Source organism: Thamnophis sirtalis, unplaced genomic scaffold (genome assembly GCF_051295495.1).
Source record: "Thamnophis sirtalis isolate CommonGarterSnake01/CBP01778 unplaced genomic scaffold, rThaSir2_p1.2 scaffold_1, whole genome shotgun sequence".
In the NCBI taxonomy this organism is placed as follows: domain Eukaryota; kingdom Metazoa; phylum Chordata; class Lepidosauria; order Squamata; family Natricidae; genus Thamnophis; species Thamnophis sirtalis.
In genome coordinates this window covers 61347615-61373936 of record NW_028261381.1, presented here as the reverse complement: position 1 = coordinate 61373936, position 26322 = coordinate 61347615, and the positions used below count along the sequence as shown (strand labels likewise).

The 26322-nt window shown below is 41.7% G+C and overlaps 1 protein-coding gene and 1 long non-coding RNA gene across 4 annotated transcripts; one reads left to right on the top strand and one right to left on the bottom strand.

Moving 5' to 3' along the window:
- Positions 1 to 2425: 2425 nt before the first annotated feature.
- Positions 2426 to 4315, bottom strand: LOC148049428 (A-kinase anchor protein 4-like). Its single transcript, XM_087713100.1, has one exon. It carries the CDS (start codon positions 4234 to 4236, stop codon positions 2695 to 2697), a length of 1542 nt encoding a protein of 513 aa, XP_087569226.1. The 5' UTR covers positions 4237 to 4315; the 3' UTR covers positions 2426 to 2694.
- A 13777-nt stretch (positions 4316 to 18092) lies between these two features.
- On the top strand, positions 18093 to 23163 carry LOC148049427 (uncharacterized). Of its 3 annotated transcripts, none has more exons than XR_015696413.1 (6): positions 18093 to 18132; positions 19231 to 19264; positions 20268 to 20347; positions 20625 to 20761; positions 22784 to 22900; positions 23019 to 23163. It is a non-coding gene; the product is annotated as an uncharacterized LOC148049427 (long non-coding RNA). The 3 variants fall into 3 exon arrangements; XR_015696412.1 differs by having other exon boundaries at positions 22743 to 22900; XR_015696403.1 differs by lacking the exon at positions 20268 to 20347 and adding an exon at positions 21563 to 21592 and having other exon boundaries at positions 18099 to 18132; positions 22743 to 22900.
- The last annotated feature ends 3159 nt before the right edge of the window (positions 23164 to 26322 follow it).

Sequence of the window (26322 nt, the reverse complement as noted above, 5' to 3'; positions counted from 1 at the left end):
CATCCTGTTACTTTCTTAATTCAATATTTGTGTATTACAATTCACAGCTCCTTTTCTCTGTTTATAATCCAGGCAGGGGTGATATATATGTTCTGACCTAGGCTTCCCCAAAAAGCACAAAGCAGATTCCTGGTCCCAACAAAACCCCTTTTATTAAACGAATGTGAATTCCTCTCATTCACATTCAGCAAAGGTCTGATAAACAGTCTTTCAAAGGTGAATTTATGACCACAGACCTTATCTAACTTGGAAAGCTGCCACATAAATATTTTCCAAATGAGATGCTGTGCAAGAAAAGATTTCGCACAGAGTCTCGGAGATTTATGGACAGATCTTCACACTCCTGAAATGAACAAACGAATAAACTAATTGTTTCCTACAAAAGCTCACTCCCCTTTTGTTCCTCTTTTAATTCCTATGGGAGGGGCCATTCATCATCCACCTGTGGCTTTACTCCCAAGTTGACCCTGATTTCTTAGCTCTTCTTTTCTTCTGGCAGCTCTGCGCATGCACACACTGGGAACAGGCTCCAGCTGTTCCTCTGCCTCACTGCTGTCTAGCTCCGAAGGCAGTTGAGAACTGCCAGACGGCCTTGGCCCCATCTCTGCCTCTGATGCAGAGCCCTCGTCTGAGCTTTCACCTGCCTCCAGGACTGGCCCATGTTCCTCCCCAATCTTCTCACTGTCCGACTCTGCTGCCAGCTCCGCTGGCGGGCCCCAATAATATATTTCTGCATGTGAAATAAGACTATATGTATGCAGTTCACCCAACTGTCCATTTTGAATTTCCTAAGCTCATGAATGAAAGGGTTAAATTCAATATGTGTAATGGAATGTGTGGATGATCTAAGCCACAGGTGTCAAACTCGCCACATCACGTTGCCGCCATGTGACATTTGGTGGCGTTTTTTTCCCATTTGAGGAGCTGGGGTGGGCGTGGCCTGCATGTGATGTATCCGGCCCGCATGTGATGTATCCGGCCCGCGTGTCACCAGTTTGACACCCCTAACCTAAGGGAACAAGGGGAAGAGATGCTGCCTAGGAAACAATGAGACAAGAGAGGCAGGAGCCCCCCCCCCCCCAAGGGTCAGAGGAAGAAACTTAAGAAAAACCAAGCAGTTAAAAGTAGTGGCAGGAAGTACTTTCGGACTTGCAGGATTCTGTTAATGTAGCCTAACAATAAAGTAGAATTATTTCATCTAGCCGTGTTTCTTGTTTGGCTTACATGGGAGTGCTGGCAGTAAATAAGTACCATAACGTTTGGTTTATAACAAAATGGGAAACCAACGCCCAGCTAACTAATGGGATTCATGTGGGAAGGGATGGCATCTGCTATTTATTTAGCATTCTCATCTTATTTAGGCTGGGATGCGGCAGCCTTATGCAAAATAAATCATGGAACTGTTTGGGTTTCATAAGGTATTGGGGTAGAATCAGGGGTGAAATCCTCACAGTTCGGCCGAACCTGGGGATAAATTGTCCTTGGTTCTGTGAGCCGGTAGTTTAAAAAAAAGCTGTGAGCTGCACGATCATCAGAAGCTTTTTTCTCACTTTTTAAAGCGTTTTCCCCTGCCAGTTCAGGGAAAAAATGCTTTAAAAAGCCTTTTTAAAAGCTTCCAACAATTGCATGACTCACAGCTGAGCCACATGATCGTCACAAGCTATTTTTTAAAGCTTTTTAAAGTATTTTTCCCCGCCAGTTTGCCCGGTTTTAAAAAAAGCTGAAAGTGAAAAGAAAGTTGGCCACACCCACCCAGTCACATGACCTCCCCACAAAGCCACGCCCACAAAGCCGGGGGGGGGGGCGGAATTAGATTTCACCACTGGGTAGAATTGCTGAAAATGCAGTTTGTTCTTCTGTGATTGATTACCAAATTGAAAAGTTAGGAAATACTGGCTGAAATGAAGATCTGCTAAAGTTCTTAGAAGTTAGAAAAATGGTGTTACTCACAGGGTCTTACTCCCCCAGTCACTACAGATAGTCCTTGACTTAAAACCTTTCGCTTAGTGGCTGTTCAAATTTACCCTGAAAAAAGTGACTTATGACTGTTTTTCACATTGTGACTGCATCCCTATGGTCACGTGATCAAAATTCAGATGCTTGGTAACTGGTCCATAGTCACATTGTCCCGGGGTCATGTAATCACCTTTTGTGACCTTCTGATCAGCAGAGTCAATGGGGAAGTCAGATTCACTTAACAGCCGTGTTACTAACTTAAGAAGTGCAATGATTCACTTAACAACTGCAACAAAAGAGAAAAGAAAAAGAAAACTGGGCAAAACTCACTTAACCACTATCTTGCTTGACAACAGGAATTTGGGGCTCAGTTGTGGTGGAGGGCTACCTGTGTTGCTCCATTGATCTAGGATCAGTTGATATGGGGCTACGGCTTAAGCTCCAAGGAAGCAATAAATAACAAACTCTCTTTCCTCTTCTTTTAGTTTTTAATTGATGATCTTGCCCAGCTACCTTTGAATCACCCAGTCTGAATTCACTCCACCGCAGCTTGCAATGAGGCTGTGATGATGTTACCTAATTAGCTACAACCAAGAGCAAATGCCTTTAGTTATCAATAAAGAGATCATTTGCATCCTACAGGTTGATCAATAAATGTTCTTGTCCATCTGCTGCATACAGATCTGCTATTGGGCTGGTTCAGAAGAGGAGATTCTTCACCTGTAGGTCTTCCTCAATCTAGCCTCTGAACTTGTCTGTGCAAAGGTCGTCAGGATTGAAGCCAATCTCTTGAAGGATCTTCTGGATCACAGACAATAGAACATTGCCTTTATCTCTGCCATCACAGTCCATTCTTCCATCATAAGACTTTGATGAGCGCTTCAGGCTTCTGTCACCACTTCTATCATAGGTGGAGTCATGGTGAAGATAGCCACATGAGTTGCCATGGTTTTCCCGGAGTCTGGCTTTTTTTGTTTTCTCTAACAAGTGCTGCTGTATCTGCATTAAGGCTGATAAAAGAATCTCTTTTCCATACACATCTGCTGACCCTTGCCCCTTGTCTGGCCCCCGACTTCCTGATGCATGAGGTTTTCCTGGTCCCCCCATTCTTTCCCTCCCCGGGCTGTGGCACTCGCTTTTCAGGGATGCAAATTGCATGCCTTGAGCTCTTTGGTTCCCCTGCGCTCCTAATTTATACGAGGTAAAAGCCAAACTTTGTGCCCGAGACTTATCATCTCCGGCGAGGAGCTTGAACAAGCGTCTCACCATGGCTTCCAAAACCTCTGTGGACTTTTGGCTTCCCACGCTGTAGAGATTCTTCTTCATCCCGCAAATGAAATCAGAGTCTTTCATGAGTGCCCCTGTGATATTGTGTAAATTTTTCATGGAGGAATCTATCAAGTCTGAGACTATTTCCTTGGCATGATTCACCAGTACCTCTTTTAAAACAATGCATGCTGCTGGAGGGTGTCTTCCCTTCTGGACATTCATGGTCTTCAGGAATGAGAGCATCATGTCTGAAGCCACCTGGTTTGCGTATAACATCAACCCTTTATTGACAGAAGTACAATCTTCTGATCTTCTTGTTCTCTCCATATACTGTCCCTCTTGTTCCTTGGCTTCGTCTTCAGAAGGTGGTTTGGTTTCTGCTGCACTAGCTTTCCTTCCTGCGTTATAAGAATTAATGTTTTGGCATAGGTATTTTCTAGTATTCTCCCACCTATCCTTGATCTCTTTACGTGTCATCTCAACTACTAAGGAACAGAGCTTATTCGCGTAGTAGGCAAGATCATCTGAATTTCCAGTTTCAGCCATTGAACTGCAGGAACCGGTGTTGTTGTTGTTCTGAGATCCCTTATCAAACACCTTCAGTTTCTGAGAGGTCCTGAAAGGAGTCAGGGCGTGTTCAAATCCAAAGGCATATTTCTGGAGATCATTATTGAGCCAGCTGACAATGTTGACATCTTCCAAAGAACCTGGCTTGAAAAGGCAGACCGCTCCGTCGGTATTCATGCATCTCCTTTGTTCATTGTTCTTGATTACAATGACCTCCTTCTCCTCCAGGTTTTGTAAGTTGAGTTCACTGGCAGGGTCGTTGATGTTGCCAGGTTGGTCACTCAAAACATTTGGGCCCGAATTCCTGTCTTTCATGTTCAGATTGGCAACATTAACAAAGCAAACCATTTTATGTTCGGAGTCCTCTTTCGTTTGTTTGGCTTTATAGGAGTTAATGTTGCACACTCCAGCCTTACTGTTGATCCAATCAATTTCGTGAGCCATCTTTGTCACTCAGAAGTGTAAATGTATTAAAAGGCGTAGGTGTTCTTTCAGCACAGCAGCTTAGATGACCCGGGCAGACTTGAGATGTTGCTCCGTCTTAATCTTCCATGCTCTTCTTACTTGAAAATGGTATTTCCACTTAGATGAACACATAGCAGTAGTGACCTCACAAAGCAGCTGTATCCTCCACCAACCAGCAATGAGTTGCTAGTGTGCCTTGCCACACCCCCTCTACTGTATCCATAGTTATCTTTCTGCTGAAGGGCTTTGATGAACCTTCCAGACTCAAGATATTTCCTTTCTCATTCTCTTCTGCCAGAAAAGGGTGCTTTCTTTTGGGTGGACAAGGAACAGCAATGGCATTATAAAGCTTCAGCATTACCTCCCAGCCAGTAAGCGGCCAATGTTTCAGGAGGAGAGAGCTGGGGCATCTTCTTTTCAGCTCTGATTTAGCTCAAGTATTAAAGAAAACCCTTTAGGAGGTCAGGTCAGGTCAAGTCAGATCAGCTGTGAGGCAGATGGGCGGTTGATTAGTTTGATAGATGATAGCAGTGGTGGGATATGACCGGTACGCCCCGGTACGGGCATACCGGTGTCTGCTGGGAGCACCAGGTACTGTTCCAGTACAGTGCTCTGGAGGCCCCGCCCGCCCGCCCTCCTTACCTGTATTTGAGGCAATCAGGGCTTACGCGCACATGCACAGAGCGTATGGTGCCTGCGCGATGCTCCGCCGAGCAGCTGGAGCATCACGGAGTGTCATGGGCGGTAAGTAAGCATGGGCATGCTGCGTGCATGCATGTGGTGGATGCCCAGCCCCGTTGCACCGTACCGGTTGCACCGGGATCCAGAACCCACCACTGGATGATAGATAGATGATGGATGGATGGATGGATGGATGGATGGATGGATGGATGGATGGATGGATGGATGGATGGATGGATAGATAGATAGATAGATAGATAGATAGATAGATAGATAGATAGATAGATAGATAGATAGATAGATAGATAGATGATAGATTTCTTGAAAAATGCTGTGATTTATTTGAGCAATTATGTGATTTATCATCGGAGATTCAGATTCCAACTTCACTTTACAACCCATCCTCAGAGAAATTATTGTGTGTGCTCAGCTTCCCAGTTTATCTTTGAGGAAAGCAGTGTTTTGTGACAGGCTGAATGTTCTGAGCAGCCATTTTGTAAATGAAAAGCCCTTGCTGTGGCTCACAGGAAAGTCATACCACTCTCTTAATATCAGAACTGGCCCAGGAGCCCCAAATACCTCAGAATCTCTTGAGTCAAGACATTTACAGAGAGTTTAGCTTGGGATATTAGACTGTCTCAAAGATTGTAGGAGCATTAGCTATAGGGGCTGCAACATTGAAACTTGTTCATACTTCATTACAAAAATTTCTAATGAATCACAGAGGATCATGGTATGTTTTTAAATAGGTAATTTTACCCCCCAAAACACCCTAATTTTGCCCTCTGACCGTTTGGGATGCAGTGATAGCCCATTCATTATTCTGGTGTGTATGTGAGAGGTCGGGGGAACCTTTAAATCAGCATTGATTCTTGGCGACTGATATAGCTTCCTTGATATATTCTATAATGCATTTTTCCTGCAAAAGTGGGTTATGTTGTGATTGCAAAGAGCAACACGCTTTGAAAAAACTTCTTCAAAGCCTAAAGGCACTTGTCACAAAAGTGATAATGAGTCAATTTTAATCATGGCAAGTTTGGCATGATTCCTAATGGTAAGGACTTAGGGAAGGAGTAGGGTACAGGTGTTAACAATGGCATTCAGAAGGATTGGAGAAGAGAAGGTTACAAAAGTGCATAGCGGGAGGGAAGGAATTTCCACTCCAGCAAAAGGAGCTCTAAAAATACTATTCTAAAAGGTGGGTGGGAAAGTTTATATAAATCAGCAGGTCTTTAAGGCTTTCACACAAAAATGCACTTCATGGATCATACTGATGTTTATTAAGAGGGGGGTGCAAAGAGTGACACAATACTAGAGATGCTCAGTCCAAATTTACTTACCTACCCACTAATCGATTCATGCGATCATGTTGGGGTGTCAGTGGCAAAACGTCAAAAGCATTCTGAAAATGTTTGGGGGTGCTCTGCTGTAGTCCACATGCCCCAGAGTGGGGATATAAGCATTGGGAATGTTTCTTTTGACACTCATCCACAGAAATTAAAGGTAATCCAATGGATAGAGGAGTAGAGGGAAAGATAGGAAGGAGAGGGAAAAGGAGAGGGAAAAGGAGAGGAAGAAATGGAGGGGAAGTAAGAGTAGGAGAGAGGGTAGGAAAGGGAAGAAGAGGGGAGGGGTGGGGGAGAGGAAGGGGAAATAGAGGAGGAAAACGAGAGGAGGAAAGAAGAAAGTAGAGAAGGGAGGGAAGGAAGGAAGAAGTAGGGTTGTTGTAAAATAAAATGGGTATATGGGACTGTAGAAGAGCAATCTCGATTATATTGTTAATTGTAGGAGGAGAAAAATTGTTATAAATGTTAAAAGATAATACACATTAATAATAATAGTTATGAGATTGTATATTTGTAAATGTATATATGAGAAATAAAAAGAAAAAACTTTTTTAAAAAAAATAGAAATTAAAGGCAATCCTCCTTAAGATTCCCTCATAAAAGAGATCATAGATTGTCTGGATCTAACCTCCCCCCCCTCCCACCAATCCACAGGTGTGCAGATGAAGGGAGAAGGTTTTTAAGTCCAGGGTCTGATGGAGGAGGAGGTGGCTACAGCATTTCCCAGAGCTTACAATAGCTTTCTACACCCCCTCCATCTCTTTCCCTAACATATTTTGCATTTCTCTATCTTATCTTATTCTTGCTTTCTCCCTGTTTGCTCCTCTGTCCCTAGCTGTCCTTGTTGTTTTCTAGTTCTCCTCCCTCAGCCTCAGCTGTTTCTTCACTTGTACCCCCACCAGCCCTCCACATGAAGGGGGAGATAACAGGGCTCCTTGATAACCCAGAGGCAAAACAAAGACCTTTTGTGCTGGGATGAGTAAGAAAGGGGGAGGGAATGTCCTCTGCACCAGACAAAGGTGCATAATCAATGGATTTGTGTATATGTGAAAGGGGGGAGGGGGGAGGGAGGAAGAGGGGGGGGGAGAGATGGACAGGCAAAGAGAGGCAGAATAGTGGGAGATGGATTGCTGAAATACTGTAACAATCACCTTTGAAAGTGATGCACAGAGAGAGTATTTGGGTCCATTCTCAATCCTGGTTTTGAAGACCCAGAAGTCTATCTACCTCAATACCCCAACATGTAATATTTAAGAGAAATCTCCGTATAGTACCAATGTGCGAAGGTCTCCTTCAACATTAAAGTGTTCCAAGTTCATAAAGTTGTGGACTGTTCATTAATTGTGCGGTTGTGACCTGGCCAGTGTTGGAAGCAGAGGGTGAGTTCATCACCATTAGGCCCAGCCTGATATTAACAAAAAAAGAAAAAGAAAACCATACTCTGGGCAAATTTCAGAGCTCTCCTCTCAGAAAACACCTTCCTTTGTAGAAAAGCATGTTGGAAGGGAAGCCAAGGGCCCTTGGGACAAAGCTTCAGACTGAGGGCACCTTGGGTGACAACGCTGCTTCCACCCCCACCCCCCATCTTCCATTTTCTTTGGGGTGTTTAATATTCTTTGCAATGACAGATTCCTCTTGTTATCCTTTCCAAGTTCTGGCCAATGTATTAGTCTCAGAACAAGTGGCAATTATTTCCTGCCCACCTGCAAGAAGGCAACCTCCTCGCCTCTGGCTGCCAGCACTGAAATACTTCAGAACCTGCTTCCTTGAAGCAGGAAAAAAAAAACCTGTCCCAGCTGCCCCTCATGAGAAATCGCAGGAAGGGGAGCTCTCCTGTCACCCTGTTGATGTCCTCTCTCCAGCTGGCAAACATACCTGGTCTCTCCTTTCCCTTTTCCCCTTACAGTAGGATTTCTTCTCAGTGCCCACAATATACCTCCAAAAAGGGTGGGGTGGGGGGTCCCCAGATTTGCTGGGCTGCAAAAACATGACCAAAGCCTAGATGGCAACAGAGATGCAGGAAACTAAGCCTTTTTCTACCATATGAATTTTTGCATCCTAAACAGTATTGTTAGATCCTTAGGTTACTACTGTCTCCTTAAATTTCAGGCTCTGTTAATAAGTGTGTGTGGGGGGGGGGTGTCACCCACATAGGTCCTAGTCTTATACTTGAGAAGCTGTGCTGCTTGGCTGTAGGACATTTCATTTAATCGGACGCAATTCCCCATGATGATTCTTTGAAACATCACTACCTTGTTCAAGGAGTAACTGGGAGATTTATAAAGAGTGGTTTGACTCAGCTGGCTTCTCAGTTTTTCTTGACACGTTGGAGCATGTTAAGTCATGTGCAGCTAAACTCGTGTCTTTCTTCTCTGGATCTACACACAGAAGAATCTAACATCTTTTGCTCTTGAAAGAAGCAGCTATGCAATAAAAATGAGTTTATTCCTCTAAGGCCCCAAAGGAGACAGAGCAGTGAGAGACAGCATTTGCTATGAAGAGCCTATGTAGTATTTGGTGGCTTTTCTTCATTTTAGTAGAGGAAATGTATATGCAGTCTGAGATCAGAACTGTAGGAAGTTAGCACTCACCCTTCTCCTAGAAGAATGTAATATCCTAGGAAATATTGAAAAGGCAGAATGTTGTATTTCCCTGGATAGGAAATGGAGAAACATGTTTTTAGGCAGGAAACAGGCTCACTCTTAATAGCCCCCACCTTTGTCAATGGGCCATTTAAAAAGCCTGAGCTACTCTACATAACAAAGGTGGGATTAGCCTTCTACATAAACTCACCACATGGCATGTGGGAACTCAACTTGGGACTCAAAAGACACACAACCTACAATGTTAGCTAAGACCCCACCCCCACCCAGCCCCACCCCTGGGAGCCTGACAACCAATCAGAATACATTTCTTGCACAGGAACAGGAAACAGGGAGGTGGGGCCGAACAGAGAGTATAAAAAACTCAGAAGGTCTCAGCAAGCCCCTTCGTTTCTTTTTCTTCACTCAACACCTTTGAAGCATGTGATCCCCTTTTTGCCTAGGACCTCAGGCCATGTGGTCCTGTCCACCATTAAAACCATCTTTCCACGCAGCCTCCGTGTTTTCAGTGTCTTTTTTCTCCACTTGGAACTGAACCCAGAAGGATATTTACCCCAAAAGAACAAGATACACTAATTTGGGCTTGCACAGATGATCTTAACAAAATATAGACTCCACACAGCAAAAGACCCCACCCCTCTGGCCTTCAATTTAAAATACTTTTATGTTGTTGGAACTCCCCAAATTAGACTATGAACAAATAAGAGCTATTTGCCCTCAAATGATCTCACACCGTTTCCCTGCAAACATTATTAGGGGACATTTCTTCAAGGACAGTCAATTCTACTGCAGCTCTGCACGATCACTCGAACCCAAAACAGATGGAGTACAGTGATCTGATAGCAGAAGAAACGTATATTAAAAATAAGAACAAAGGAAAAAAATGAACATTCTGTGCAGTGGCACATATCTTGCAATCCCAGCGGTCTTCCATTGTTTCTGGTTGTACCATAGACAAACAGTTTTCCTTCAACCCATTAAGGAATCTCAGCACAGCTTTTGGGAACTGTGGTACCCTCTGTAAATGCATAGAATAATGTTCGTGGCAGGGATGGTCTCATAGATGACACGATAACCAGGCCAAGAAATAAAAACACACAAGAGCTGCAATGATGGGAAATAGACCCCTTCTGAATATAGTTACGACGAAAGGTTCACACAGACATGTGCGCTGGGACTAACAGATGCCGGATGCCAAAAGCTTGTTCACTCCTAATTATCATTTGGTACTCTGCAATTCCTCCCAAAGTACAAGGCACTTATTTGTGTCTTACAGTTTTATCTTATTCTTCTTTCAAGGATCTCCGGATAACCTACATGTTTTCTCACTCCTAATTTGAGCATCTGAACAACCCTGTGAAGTAGATAAGGCTGAGAGCAAATGAATGGGATGAAGGTCACCAGGGAACCTGATTACTGTACTGAGAAGTTTATCCAGCTCTCCCTCTTAGTAGACAGACATTCCACCCACTGCAACACATTGCTACTTTTTCTAAGTTGCAATGACATTGTGCAGCTATGAGGAGGAGTGGAGAAATTTGGGGCCTTGGAAAACCACAAGGTTTTCAAAAAATAAATAAAACATGAATTTGGAGGAAAACTATACAGAACCACCTGCCCCAAATAAGCAGAGGCAAGTAATTGCAACATTCTCAAATGAAAATTCTGAAAAGGTTTTTCTCTCGTTCTCAGTCCACAGGAAGCAACAGGTAATAATATCTGAGTTTCAATTGTTGGGGAAGGAAGGAAGGAAGGAAGGAAGGAAGGAAGGAAGGAAGGAAGGAAGGAAGGAAGGAAGGAAGGAAGGAAGGAAGGAAGGAAGGAAGGAAGGAGTGCCAATGGACTGTGGAAGGAGAAATACAGAAAACCATTTGAGATGCTTGAGAATTTAGTTCTCTAAGTTTTAAATGAAAACAATACATGAGTATTGTCCCTCAGTTCTTAAATGCTCCATTATGTCCAAAGGGATAAAAAAGCCACTCTACAGGTGACATAACAGCCTTCCAGTACTTGAGGGCTGTCACAGAGATCGGCCTATTCTTCAAACCATCTGAAGATAGGACAAGAAGCAATGGATGGAAATTAATCAAGGAGAGAACCACGCTAGAAATAAGGAGGAATTTCCTAACAATGAGAACAATTAATCAGTGGAACAGCTTGCCTCCAGAAGTTGTGAATATGCTATCACCAGAGGTTTTCAAGAAAATATTGGATAACCACTTATCTGGAAAGGTATATAAGGTCTCCTGCTCAGAGGGTTGGACTAGAAGATCTTCAAGGTCCCTCCCAACCCCCTCTGTTCTATATTCTACATTATGTTTTGTGAGTCAAAAGTCTTTTTAGCCCCTTTTTTAGCCCCAGGATCAATTCTCCTCTTCTTTCCCAACATTTCCCAACCCTACTTTTTGCCTTCCTATGGACTATCAGTACCAAAATATTCTGTCCCGTCTGGAACAGTATAACACAGACAAATCTAGTTTTAATACTATATCATTTTAACCAGCTCCCTTTATTCATTTTTAGGTCATAAATGGAAGCAAATGGGTTTTCTCACCAAGAAATCACCCACATATTTTGCCTCTTGTTTGGGCTGAGTCAAGCTTTCCTTTTCTTGCACTGTTTATATCACAAGTTGCTTTAAATTAATGTTGAGTGTGTATTCACAACTTCCGGAAGCAACTCATTCCACTTATTAATAGTTCTCACTGTCTGGAAATTTCTCCTCAGTTCTAGGTTGCTTCTCTCCTTGATCAGTTGCCATCCATTGCTTCTTCTCCTGCCATCAGGTGCTTTGGAGAATAGGCTGATCCCCTCTTCTTTGTGGCAGCCCCTGAGATATTAGATATTGTGTCACCCTCTAGTTCTGGTTCATGCTGGAATGGAGTGGAATTCTGTGCAGGAGAGAGCAAAATGACTGGAGTATGCAAGTGAAAGAGTTCAAGGTATTTTTGACTCTTAACTGTGGACCTTAACCCTACTTTTTGCTGCTGCTGTTGTTGTTGTTGGATTCTATATAGGTAGTTTTTAAATGGTTTTGCCTGCTTTCCTCTTCTTCGTGGATCCAAAGAATCCACCTTGAGTTTCAGGCGTATATATCCTCTTTACGGCAGTCATTCATTCAGCGCTAGAATGAGCTCTTCTCCCCTGTTTTGTTTGCCAAGAACAAGTTCATCCTTGTTCAATAGGACACTTGTTGAAGGATCTGATTGCTTGTTAAGATAGTTCCATTTTTCCCAAAACCAGAAATAGTTTGCTACTGCTACTGTAAAGTTTTCCTATAAAGGAGCAGGGACTCCTTTATTTCAGACCTTCTTCTCCCTTCCAGGTATTTCAGAGTACTTCCACTTGGGCTAATTTTGAAACACTAGATTAATATTAGGAAAAGAGACCAACAGGAAATCATGGGTCTATAAATTAAAGTAGGAGGCTAACCCCGCCCCCAAAGCAAACTTCTGTATTTTTGCCAAGAAAACAACATGAAAGCTTTTGTGACATCATCAGAAATCAAGCTCAGAGTAGATTTCATTTTTACCTGCCTGGACACAGGTGCCCTTTGGCAGGACCGCTAGTAAAAGGTGAGCAGCAAATTGGATGGGATAGGAGGAAGTACTCAAAGCATCATCCAGCAACACCCCATCCAACACCCTCTCCCCAAGCCAGCCATTACCAAGATGAAGAGAGTAGCTAAAGGGTCTGCTAGGTTGAAAGATGCAATTCTTTTCCCTTTCCTGCAGAAATGGACATATTCTAAATAAAGAAATAAATTATAATTTTAATGAATCAATAAATAAAAATAAATAAATTCTCCAAGGAAAGAGACAACTTCCCCAGCCTCTCACTCCAGGCATAGTTACACAACATTTTTGTCATTACTTAATAAGTTCCAAGTGCAATGGTCATATTTATGGGAAGACCTAAGCATTTCCTACCTAGGTATTACAATACTTTCAGGCATTGAAGGCTTTCATAATCCAGTTAACCCTGATCAATACTGTGGATTTACACCCACTCCAGGCACCCATGTTTGTGTCCGGTGATCCTTAATGAGGGAGGTAAGCCTGGATCTGAGAAGATGGTGGTACCTAGAAGAGACTATCTCTCTTCCGGCCTCTGAGCATCTCAAGAAGAATTATGAGGTTGCAGCACCACCTGTTGGCACCGACTGCATTTGACAAGTTGCTCATTCACCTCAATGAGAATCTTTTGAGTCTTACAAGTATTCACAAAATCCATTTGGAGCAGCGAAATTGTCCACCAGCATACAATATAAACAAAAAATCATTTGTTTTGCCTTACATTTTGCATAGTGTCCTGTAATTTGCATCCCGTTTGCTCGCAGTCAGGAGGCAGGATCAGTGTCACAGGCTGACATTGTCCAACATCTGTCCAAGGCCATGTCTCAACTTATTATCCCCTGGCCAATACTGCTTGTTGTGCTCCCTTTTCAAGTGAGTGAGCTTAGCAGTGAGAAGAAAAAAGAGGGATAATTAGAGGATGAAAGCACTATTTGCTGTAATTTCTTCCTCTGAAAGGGAAGCAATGGTCAGCAGGGATCAGGAGAAGTGCCTAAGCAGCAAAGAGCAAGACAGAGATGGATTTGGCTGCTCCCTCCTCAAACACAGAATGATTGACTGCTCTGAGAATATCTCCCTTCAATATATATATTTTACAGAGTTCTAACAGCCTGGGTTTATGAGTTGGTCTGTAAAAGGTTTCTATGGATTAACTAGTTTTTAGTGCGGGCCTTGGACTAAAGAACCCCTGGCTTTGTGACAGGTGATTCACAGCATACCCTTTAAGTGATAAGGGGGGCTTTGTGTGAACTTTATTTGTATTTGTTTTACTGCATGGTCTCCTGGTCCCTATTACAAGGAATCTGAATTTTGTGAAGAAGCTAATCTGGCTCCCTTGCTAATAATTGCCCAGAGCCTGGAAATGGGAGAAACTGAGAGCAGTGATAACTATTGTGGCACCGTCTCAAAGCTTATGAGTTTTGGGGTGTGAGGGACTTATAACAAACTTATAGTATTTGAGCTGTCAATATTTTTGCTACTGAGTTTACTTCTAGAATCACTACAAACATCTTTTTCTTTGACAGAAAGGGTGAAGAATTTATGGCCCTCCATAGATTAGTAGATTTCAAATCTCATCAGTTTCAGTAAAGTAGGAATGATGGGAACTGTAGTCCAACAGCTTCAAAATAACAAAGAATAACTACAAATGAAATCTGGCAAGGGACAGGTGGTTCTTTGTGGCCATATTCTCACTTGTGCTTAACCATGAGGCCGCCATGCCTTAGCAATTTCTCTCCTTTTCTTGCATTTTTCTTGTTCCCCAGCCCAGGACTGAAACAGGTTTAAATTGTCTCTTTCTGACATACATTTTTCTCTCCTTATTACAGTAGGATCATCACGTGCATCATGATGCCCTTGTGGAAAGGAAGGAAGGAATTCTGAAATTTGCATGAGTTACACACAATGTGTAATTCACATCACCTCCGTGATGACATCATAGTAGAGATGCCATCACTCCCCCCCCCACACCTCCCCACCTCCTGCAGACACCAGGTTTCCTTAGATTAGATCCTCTGACACTCTCTTTTCCTTCCTCTTTCTTTCTCCATTAAATATTTCCAGGGTAGAGAAAGGTCATTTTTGTTAGAAGGCCAAACTGCTCACAAACAAAGTGCTTTTGAAATTAGGTCAAAGGGCATTTGAAAATAGATCAAGCAGCACAAATAGGTATCCAACCTGGGGGGGGGGGTAGGAAATTAAGAGGCCTGGAAAACAGTTCAAAGTGTTTCTGGGTTCTGTTAATTAGCATTAAAGTCAGTACAGATGCAATACTGCAGGACAATTATGGGCAACTGTGGGAAGTGGCAGACATTGGCAGAGGCAGGATCTGAGTACCCAGCCTTTTCTGAATAAGCACCTACAGCAATATTTCTCAACCTTGGCAACTAGAAAGCATGTGGACCAGGGGTGGGATTCAAAAATGTTTATTTCCGGCTCTGTGGGCTTGGTGAGCGTGGCATGGCTTGGTGGGTGTGGTGTGGCAGGCATGGCTTGGTGGGCGTGGCAGGGGAAGGATACTGTAAAATCCCCATTTCCTCCCAATCAGCTGGGACTCAGGAGGCAGAGAATAGATGGGGGCGGGGCCAGTCAGAGGTGGTAATTACTGGTTCTCCGAACTACTCAAAATTTCTGCTACTGGTTCTCCAGAATGCCACCTCTGGTGTGGACTTCAACTCACAGAATTCCTCTGACATTCAATGGAATTAGCAACTAGAGATCTCTGTTCCGAAAACTATACTCACTCCTCTCTAACCTCACTCTCTCCATCCTGATGTTTTCCATCTATGAAGAGCTGAAGTGAAAAAATATCAATTTTGGAAGCACATTATTTACATTTTGGATTCATATTTGATTTGCTTTATCCAAAGTAGCAAACATTTGTGTATATAGGTTAGTCCTTGATTTACTACTGTAATTGAATCTGGAATTACAGTCATAAATACATACAGTGGTAAACTGAGGCACCCACTTGACAGTAAATAATTTTCCACCCTTTTTCACAGTGATCATAAAGTGAACACAGTGGTCATTAAATGAATGTTGCATTTGTTAAGCAAACCTGCTTGTGTGAATGGAAGTGCCAGAAACCTGCAAAAAAAACCGTTGTGAATTGCAGACACACATGACCACAGAACAACACAATCAGTCATAAAGCTGACCCATCTGACATGCAGTCATGTGACCAGGGGGAGATGTGACCACTTACAAAAGTTGGAGCTTTACAGATGGTAAAACATCCATTTTGGGACCAACATAACTCTAAATGGCCATAAAATGTCCACTTGTTAAGCAAGGTTTATTTGCATTTGTTTATTAATCAGGGTTGTAGACCACTTCCGTTTTAACTTAATAAAAACAGTTAAAATCTAACATAGCAAAATACATAATAACTCTGCCGTTCCTATTGCACTGAGGACCATAGCCTCAACAATATTTAAAAGGGGGGGGGAGGAATAATCTACTTTCAGTTCCCAAAATTTTTGTAGAACAATGAAGTCACAACGCCCTTCCTAAATCCCAAAAGGAGGAAATGCTACTCCAGAAAAAGAGCAGCAACAGATATTACAATTGATCACAAATAGCTGGAACAGCCCTTTCTTTAGATACAAATTGGAAGGCCACAGTTCTCCACCAAAGGTGAAATGTTCTGCTTCACGCATACCTCCAAAGTTTCTTAAGGGAAAGATTTCTAACATAAAGTTGCTTGTTCTTTAAGAGCTACATGGCAGTATAGTTTCTCTCACAATCATTGTTCGTGTGCCACACAAATTCTTCTGCTCCGTTCCTCTCAGGTGCGCATGCCATTATGATTAGCTTCCTTCTGTTCTTCAGGCAAATCCTATATGCGTTTCTCTGTTCTTCTGTGTCACCCAGAATGACAGCAAGATCTGTTTACTCACACAAATACTTGTTTTGGAAGGGGGTGGGGAACTGCACGGCTATAAAATATTAGAAGAGAATCAAAGACATGAAGTGCTAAATGAAGTCTGCCAAGGACAATTTTGGTGCAATGCTGGATTGGAAGAGGTCTCTACCTCTTTCACTGCTGCTGCTGCTAGCTCAGGTTTCCTTGAAGCAACTTGAACAAGCTCTTGATTTCTTAAGATACCTTTCCACTCACCCATTAGATCAGGGATGTCAAACTCAAGGCCCATGGGCCGTATCCGTCCTGTGGGGGCTGCATGTAGCCTCCTCATGACCTACTGGCAGGGTGTTGCAGGAGGCCGTCCAGGCAAAAAATGGGGCGCGGGAGGGCCTCATGCAACCGCCCCTGCCCTGTTTTGGTCGGCAGGGTGCTGCAGAAGGCATCTGTCCTATCTCCACCACCATCCCCTGGTCAGCCTGCAGAGGACAACTACAATGCTGATCCATCCCTTGAAGAAATCCAGTTTGACATCCTTGAATTAGATGAATAACCTAGCTCTCAAGCATTTTGGAGTAGAGAGAATGCAATCTAGTACAGGAATGACTGCTCTTCCTTCACTTAGCCAACATGACATGTATGTGCAGATAGTTGTCATTCCATGAATTTTACCCCATGCAAAACTCTGCAGGAATATGAAATTCACATCTGTTTTAGAATTGCCAGATCGAGGACTTTAAGCAAAGAAACTGCGGGCAAGATTACTGCTATGCAGTGAAGATCAATATATGTATTACTCAGAAGCAATGCTTAGTCATAGAGCAATATGCATAGAATTGCTGCCTTAGGTTTCTAACCTGTCATTTTTAAAGTTGGAAGATACGGGTACAGTGTTGTATGTAAGGATGGAGTTTGAGATATAAAAGGAAGGGTTTGTATTGTGACGTGTTTTGTCTTCCTACTCTCACTGACTGCAGCAGCATGACGGCAATGGTCTAACAATGCACTTAGGTTGCGATGGACTGACAGGCTAATCCTGCAATTGCTTCGTTGATGCAGAACTTGAAATTCTAACACAGCTTGAATTAGCAGGGCAAGGAGGACCAGAAGTACTTTACTGTACACATGGCAAAGCAGAAGGACATTTGATACCATCTATAACTAAAGGCCTTAATAGATCTTAAGTCATAATGGATCTATAACTTAAGGCCATTTAGCACTTCAGACACCAGAGGGCTCCAAAGAGAAAGTGAGCCTTCCAGTCGTAGAAAGATTTTAATAAGAAATGAAACTCCGAATTGAACCCCTATTTGAGTATGATGGAAGGAATAGGCTTCCCCGATCGCTAGTTATGGATCCAATTCCAGAGTTTGGATAAGCGAGAGGAAGGGGCAGTTAATTAATTTCTCAGCCCCTGGTATTTGATCCCACTCTTTTATTAGGTTCCCCGATTATTTAATAGCACTGCCTAAGTGGCTTACAAGAAAGTTAATGTAACGACCACTAATCTGGACAGGGAAGGATAGAAAAAAAATCCATGTATTCATTACCCTAAAACAACTGTGGTTATTTCTTTTGTTAAGGTCAGTTAAACAGACATGACTTTATCAGTCAGAGTTGTTTGTTTAAAACCATTGGTCATCATCAGAGCTGACAAAACTAGGTTTACTCACCGTGCTAAGTCACAAATGTGAATTGTTTGGCTTGGCTTTAGCATATTTTTCAACTAGGCTATTGTGTGTTGCTTATAGCAAACAATGATGTTCGATGGTATCAACTGCAGCTTGTACAACAGACCAGAATTGGGGGTAAATCCACCATGATTTTCTATTAAGTGTGAATTTAATTCTCAAATAATAAAGGATTAAGTTGAATTTAACCTGCTGGGATGTCTGGATTCCACACACTCCTCTCTGCAGGAGACAGAAGCAGAGAACAAAATTGCATCATATTGTTTCACTCTTCAGATGCCTCGAAAAAGCTTCTACAACACTCTCCTACAGAGGGATATGTTTATCTTATTTATTTTATTTAGTGTATGGCATCTACAGAGGTCATGCAATCACTGATATACAAAGAGAGATATGTAAATTGGATCCATTATGGAAATACAAGTATTCCCTTTCGGAAGGAACAGAGATTTTATTTTTGAATTGGAGACAAGGGCAAAGAATATAGGATACAATCTTTTTTGTTCAGTCCTATGTTAAGTTAGCGAACAATAGCTATGTTTGCGCTTATCCATGGTTTGAACTATGGTTTGCCTAATTCAATTTTCCGAGTTTGGAAGACACACTGAACTACAAACCATGCAAGCTGGGATCACATAGCTTTCTGTGCTAATCCATGGTCATATGGTTGGTGGTTGGATGTGGTTGGACATCTTGCATTTGGGAACGTGGGGGACTTTTTCATTGATGAAAAAGCAAGCAAGCTTAAAATGTAAATGCTTGCCAAAGAATCAGCAGAATAATGCATATTTTACCTCCGCTCAGCATAATGTGCTTGAGGGTTTCCTGTAAGCAAAGATAACAGCATATTTTTGTGCATCAGAAAGAGTTGGCTCTCTGTTTTAGACTGGTAGCCACCCCTCGGAGAGAGCAAATTGCCTTGCTGTGCTTCACTCAATGGAAGCTTCCCTTAGGGCAAATCACTGGCTTCTAAGACTGGGTCTGAGCAGAACAGGGAAGAGCTGCTCTTCTCCTGAGGTTTTGCAATGCATTTAAATTACAAATAGGAGTTTCAAGCAGGAAATGCCATCAGGGCAATCTTTTCTCAATGGAGTTGGGCAGACAGTTGCAAGCATGTTTACAGGGGCAGCTGTGAATTCTAGAATCTTGGTGGGAAGATTTCCCCCTAGGTCACAATTTCTTTTCTTTTATCCTTTCTGTTGCCACGGCAGGCAGCCTCGCTGGATCTTTGATGTCCATTAGGAAGCAGGTAAGAGCATCCACAATGTTTTGACTTAACTTGCCTCAGGCCGCAATCCTGTGAATAGCGATAGGAGAAGCCCAGTTGCTGGCTGGTATGGCACAACCTGATACAGTCTAATAAAGCAGTGTTTCCCAACCTTGGCAACTTGAAGATGTCCGGACTTCAACTCCCAGAATTCCCCAGCCAGCGAATGCTGGCTGGGGAATTCTGGGAGTTGAAGTCCGGACATCTTCAAGTTGCCAAGGTTGGGAAACACTGTAATAAAGAGAAGTTGCTAACTTTCTCAGGTAGTCAGGCCTTTCAGTGAGTTCACACATTATGACTTGAATCAAAAATTAAAATGCCCCTCCCCCACAATTATGACATTTTTGTAGTCTTTGGTCTAGTCCAGGGGTGTCAAACTCACATTGTCACCATGTTGTCACGTAACGTATCGCAAGATTTTTCCCTTTCGCTAATCCCAGCATGGGCGTAGCCAGTGTGTGACACATCCGACCCACGGGCCACAAGTTTGACAACCCCGGTCTAGGGGTCAAGACACCAGGCTACAAATTGAAAGACTGTGAGTTCTAGTCTCACCTGCATGAGTGATTTTGGGTCAGTCACTCCCAGCCCAACCAACTCACAGATTTGTTATTGTGAGGAAAATACGTAGAAGAAGGAAGGACCATATTTAGTCCATTCAAAGGAGGAGATTTAAAATATGTATGTATTTATTGGTAGGCATAACAACCAGAAGATAAACTAAAGTACAAGCAAAAAATATGCCAGGGCTAATGAAATTGGGAGTATGTATGTATGTATGTATGTATGTATGTATGTATGTATGTATGTATGTATGTATGTATGTATGTATAGTGTTATTTATCAGCACAAATACTATATATATAGTATATATAGGGATATATATGGAAAATAATCAATTAATGTGTGATATTTGTAGTAACAAAAAGTATATCCATAAAATGTTAATATAGAAAGAGTGAACCAAAGTATTGCTTTTGCACAGCATCTGGAATTACATTTCATTGCCTGTTAGGAAAACTACTATGGTTTCTCTTTGAATCGCATTAAAGTTTCATCTGTCAGGTAAGATAAAGCAGGTGGGAAAATTAACCATAAACTCCAGGGGTATACAAGATACCAGCACCTTGACGCTTTACACAAGGCCACGGTGCAATGAATTATTTGTTATATAGTACTGCAGGTTGTTTTATTCATATCTATATCTCTATGTATATATAACTGGGGGAATCATTTGGGGATGAGAACCACATAGCTGGGCCGATTTGGTGGTAACTGTCACCATTAATAGAATGATAATAGAAGCATGGGGTGAAATAATTTTTTTTATTGTCCAATTTAGAGGTTCCACTCTTCAGCATCTACCTTCAAAATAGTGGGCAATGTGGACGCTTTTAGCAATCATGTTCCTAGAGAGCTCCATGAGATGCAAAATGAGATATTGAGACTTTCGTGCGGCTCTATAATCAGTTGCATAAGGTAAGTCGCTTGATCTTGTTCAGCTGAGGTTGTCAGAAAAGGCCTTGTTTCTTGTTTTAGCCAGTTTAATGTTCCTTAGAGGAGGGGGAGGAAAGTGGGAAGCTCCCCCCTCTCTTTCTGGATATTGAAGCTGATTGTTGTTGTTAGTTGCGAAGTTATGTCCTCCAGGCCTTCCTGTCCTCTACCATCCTCTGGAGTCCATTTAAGTTCACGCCTACTGCTTCAGTGACTCCATCCAGCCACCTCATTCTCTGTCATCCCCTTCTTCTTTTGCCCTTAATCGTTCCCAGCATTAGGCTCTTCTCCAGTGAGTCCTTCCTTCTCATTAGGTGGCCAAAGTATTTGAGTTTCATCTTCAGGATTTGGCCTTCTAAAGAGCAGTCAGAGTTGATCTCCTCTAGGACTGACTGGTTTGATCGCCTTGCAGCTCAAGGGAGTCTTCTCTACACCATAGTTCAAAGGCCTCAATTCTTTGGCGCTCGCCTTTCTTTTTTTTTATTAAAAGTTTTAATAAGTTTTACAATTATATACCTTTCCCCATCCCTCCCACCCCCCCACAATCCTACATCCCCCCCACCCATCCCCAACCTCCCAGAGCAAATACAGGGTATAAACATTTAGCAATATACACTAAAATAAACTAACTTTAGCATCGTCCCTTCACTTGTACTTTAACTCCTCTTTTGTAAAGCTAACTTTAGATAAGTTGTAACATTCCTTGTTCATTCATTCATAAGCTAACTTAAATTTCTTAGTCCCATATTTATTTTGAATATAATCAATCCATCTTTTCCATTCCAGCTTGTATTTCTCATCTGAATGTTCCTTGAGGTATGCTGATAGTTTAGCCATCTCTGCTAAGTTTGTTACTTTTAACGTCCATTCTTGAATAGTAGGCAATTATTCCTTCTTCCAGTACTGCGCCACCAACAATCTTGCTGCCGTTGTTAAGTTCAGAATCAAATTAGTCTCTATAACTGTACAATCTGTAATTATACCTAACAAGAATAACTGAGGAGTAAACTTTATCCTCTTTTTAAGAATATTTTGAATAATCCACCATATTTTTATCCAAAATGCTTTGACTTTTTTACAAGACCACCATATATGATAATACATAGCATCAGCACAATCACATCTCCAGCATTTAGGTTGTAGGTTCGGATACATACAAGCTAATTTTTTAGGATCTAAATGCCATCTTGTAAAAATTCTCTCTCAAGTTTTGGGCTTGCGTAAATTTTACATTTCTTACCCATATCTTTTCCCATGTTTCCATCATTATTGGTTCTTCAAAATTTTGTGCCCACTTTATCATACAGTCTTTAACTAGCTCTCTTTCAGAATCTATTTCTATCAATATATTATATAACCTTTTTATATACATTTGACTCTGGTCCCTGGCGCTCAGCCTTTCTTATGGTCCAATTTTCACAGCCATACATTGCAACTGGGAAAGCCATAGTGTTTGAAGCTGATAGCAAAGGTATTTCTACACGGAACGTGATTCCAAAGTGTTTAAATGTTAACATTTGGATTGGGAGGCAGGTTTATATGACTCCATGGCCTTTTTCTGCAGCCCCAGGATATCTCAAAATTATGCTGCCAAAATTCAGTAGCACATCTTTTAAAAGAGTAATAAAATATATTCGGCAAACCTGTTTCTTTAGCACATTGTTTTTATTTAGAGGGCAAGATTATCTGCCTCTTTAAAAGAATGAAATCAGTATTTTGTGCAAACTGTTCATAAGATTTCAGATATTCGTAAAAGAATGGAAACTCAAAGCGTTTCATGTACCTAGTTAAATTTTGTTATATTGTATTCTACTTTAGCTTTAAGAAGAAAAGCTCTTCTAATTCTCCTTTATTTTATACATAACCATCTTGGGTTTTTAAAAAAGGATGAGCCTACTGCTGTGTTTTCTTCCATCCTTTTGTCTACCCTTGAATTCCCCTCCCTGCTTTTCCATTGTTATTCCAGTGCATGCTCAGCTTCACTGGATCTTTCTCTCACCACTAAAGGCATTAAATCTCTCAGAAGGAGTTCAACCAGATTGACCTTCACCTGCTCATAAGCAGACATTGTTTAACAACATGCTTCCTGTTGATGCTCCTCCAGTCTTAACTGCCTCTGATTCGGTAAGTGCTGGGAATCCTTACAGCTCAATCTGTTGGCCACTAAAGCTCCCAAAGATTTTTCCCCTCTGCCCTTGTTTCTATCGTTTCCTTTGTTTGTGTTGTTTGATTGATTTTTCAGGTGTACCTATTTATAAGAAATATACAAAAATCTACACAGTAGGAGACAAGGAAGAAGCAAGAGAGATGCTCATAGTATACTTCTCCAAACTCAAGGGTCAAGGTGCTGGCGTCTTGTATTCTAAAAATAAAGTATTGTTGCTTTATACTCTGCTTGCAAGTGCTGTTGATTTGTATAAAAGTCCTAGAGGTTCCACTGACATTTTCCTGTTATTTCAGTGGGAAGATAATTTGCTGGTCCTAGTGAAATCTCCTTCCTTTGCTGCCATTTAATTAAAGAGATTATAGACCTTTTTTCACCCCTCAACTGTGTATTGCAAGCTCCAAACTCGATTACAGAAAATACGACTTCAGCAACTGAGTGGTCAATGCCTGGAATGCACTACCTGACTGTTGTTACATCCCCAAACCCCCATAATTTTAACCTAGGACTGTCTACTGTTGACCTCATCCCATTCTTAGAGATCTTTCCCCATATTTTCTGGTACTGGCACAAGGCAACGCCATCTTCTGATATTTCTGAACATGCCTGACCTCTGAGTGTGTGCTCCTATGCCCATCCATGCCACAGGAGGAATCCCCATGATACTCCCCATTCAGTCCCACTAAAATCAGGGGATCAAAGCAATAGCGCTTAGAGTTATATACCGCTTCATGGTGCTTTACAGCCCTCTCTAAGCAGTTTACAGAGTCAGCCTATTACTCCCAACAACCTGGATCCTCATTTTACCCACCTCGGAGTGATAAAAGGCTGAGTCAACTTGGAGCTGGTCAGGATCAAACTGCAGCCAGCAGTCAGCAGAAGTAGCCTGCAGTGCTGCATTCTAACCACTGCGCCACCACATCTCAGACGTCAGACTTAAGACATCCAAATGCCATATGACAGCTAGACTATCACAGGAATGACTGCATCTAGGCCTTTGCATTTCAACTCTTCTCCTGCAGTTTCCTTCCAGGGTAAAGGTGCAAGATATTATGTAAGGATCGGAACCTGCAATGTCACCACAGTAAGGAGTGGAGGCACTTTAGTTAATGGGACCTACATTCATGATGCCACTTCTGTGGATTTCAGTATTCCAAAATGGCTCTTGCTTTCATACGCTAAGACCTGCAAGGTGGTGTTGACAGTTTTAGTTGAGCACTATTCTGTTTGTTGACATGAGCATATGGAAATCTTCTTACCAAACTTCATAGATCCAGTTTTGTGGCATATTTAGAACCACCAGTTAGGCAGCTAAAGCCTGCTCCTCAGCCCAGCTGTCTCCCCTAAAAACAGCCTACACTGAAACAATACTTTATCATTATGCTTTTCTTTCAATTTTCGCTTTAAAAGTACTGAGAAGGCATTAGTACAGGGGGGACAGTGGTCGAGGACTTATGACCACTTTCCCAACTGTACTAATGTCTTCTCAGTACTTTTAAAGAAAAAGTTGAAAGATAAGAAATTGTGGTCATAAGTCGAGGACATATGACCACAAGCTCAAAATTTCTGCTGGGAAGTTGTGCCTCATTTTATGATCTTTTTGCCACAGGTGTTAAGCGAAATATGCAGACATTTGCCAAATCTGGCTCCCCCTCCCCTTTGACTTTGCTCATCAGAAGTCATCTGGAAGTTTACAAATGGTGATCACATGACCACAGGACCTGCAATTGTCACAAATACATGCCAGTTGATAAGTGCCCGAATTCTGAGATACTATGATGATAAGTGTGAAAAGTGGACACATGTCACTTTTTTCAATGCTGTTGACAACTTCAAATGTCCCTAAGTGAACAATTGCAAGTCAAGGACTACTTTTGCAACAACTGGATTATGGGCAATCTTCACAAAGGAAAGTTCAAAGGCTTATGGATATAGAATATGGTTTATAAAAATACAATAATATAAACCAGTAGCATAAAACACATACAAAAAAACCTAACGTGCCAGATCAAAATAGATGATTTCAACCCCTTCTAGATGGCGATCAAGAGGAAGCGCGCCAATACAATTTGTTCCATATATAAACCCTGGCATGGAAAAACGATGGTCATGTTATAATTATTTCTTTTGCTGAAGCTATTTTTTGTCTTTTGTCTTTGTTGTTGTGTTTCCTTTTTTTAATGTTCTAATTGCTCTGTAGGCAGCTCAGAGAATTAATGGTATTCAGTGATTCAGAGGTACAAATGGCTTCCTTTGAAATGAATTCAGAAGTGACACTTGTTCCTGATTGCTTCAGCCTTTGATCCGTCCAGCTGTGGCTTGTTGGAGAGAGATGGGATGTTTCAGTGGCTGCCCTCAGCTCTGCCCTCCCTTCCAAGATGGGGTGGGGGGATTATTTCCCTTATTAATAATCTTTAACTAATTAAAGACTTTAACTTTTGGAAGACTTTGATTGTATAATTTTTTTTCAGCATGTTTACTGTTCATATAGACTTTCTGTTAGTTTAGTCAGTCAGAGATTTTAGTGATCTTATAGCTACAATTCTAAGATGATTGGCGACATATAAATATTAAATAATATAACAACATGCAACTTTAGTTCACCCACAAACTGACAACTCTCCACATATGTGAACTTTAATTCCCAGAATTCCCTAACAACTGTGGCTCTTAGTGAGGATTTTACATTTTAGATTCTATACATCAGAGGGATGCCCCAGTTAGAAAATGATGTGATGATACGATGAATAAATAATTATCTGGCATATTTTTGCAACGCATGCAATAGTGGAAAATTTGTTTTCCTAATAAAGTCGCAAAATCTTATTGGGATTATACAAAATTTCTGTTTCAATCTGGATAACAAGATTCTTTGAAGCCTTTCCTTATCAATTTTTTAAAAAACCCTCTCCTTTGCTGATGTTCTTCTTGCTTGATTTGGCCCAGGGATGTTCTCTAAATTAAGTTTTGACAATAATTTGGAAGAGGAGGTGCATAGAGAAAATGGCCTCTCTCCTTTTAATTTTTGACTTTGGATGGAATATTTGGGATATATTTGCCAAGATGTCTGGAGCAGGTCAATGAAGTACATTTGCGACGACGATGACGACGATGACGATTTCAGTGTCAAAATTAGCACTGTCATTGTCAGGATCAATCACTCTGATTAATGAAGAGTTTAGCTTTACCTTTGCCACTGACTCCATGGAATGTCTTCTCTTATACTGTGCACATATAACATCTCTGCCAACAAGGTTAATGACAGCCTCTTGAGCCAAGTGGGTGTCATGTGCCTGGGATATAAGAAGATTCAGGCAGTTCAAATGAGTATAAAGATGTATTGCAAGAACCTGACCAACTAACGGTCAAGGGAAATTAGCGG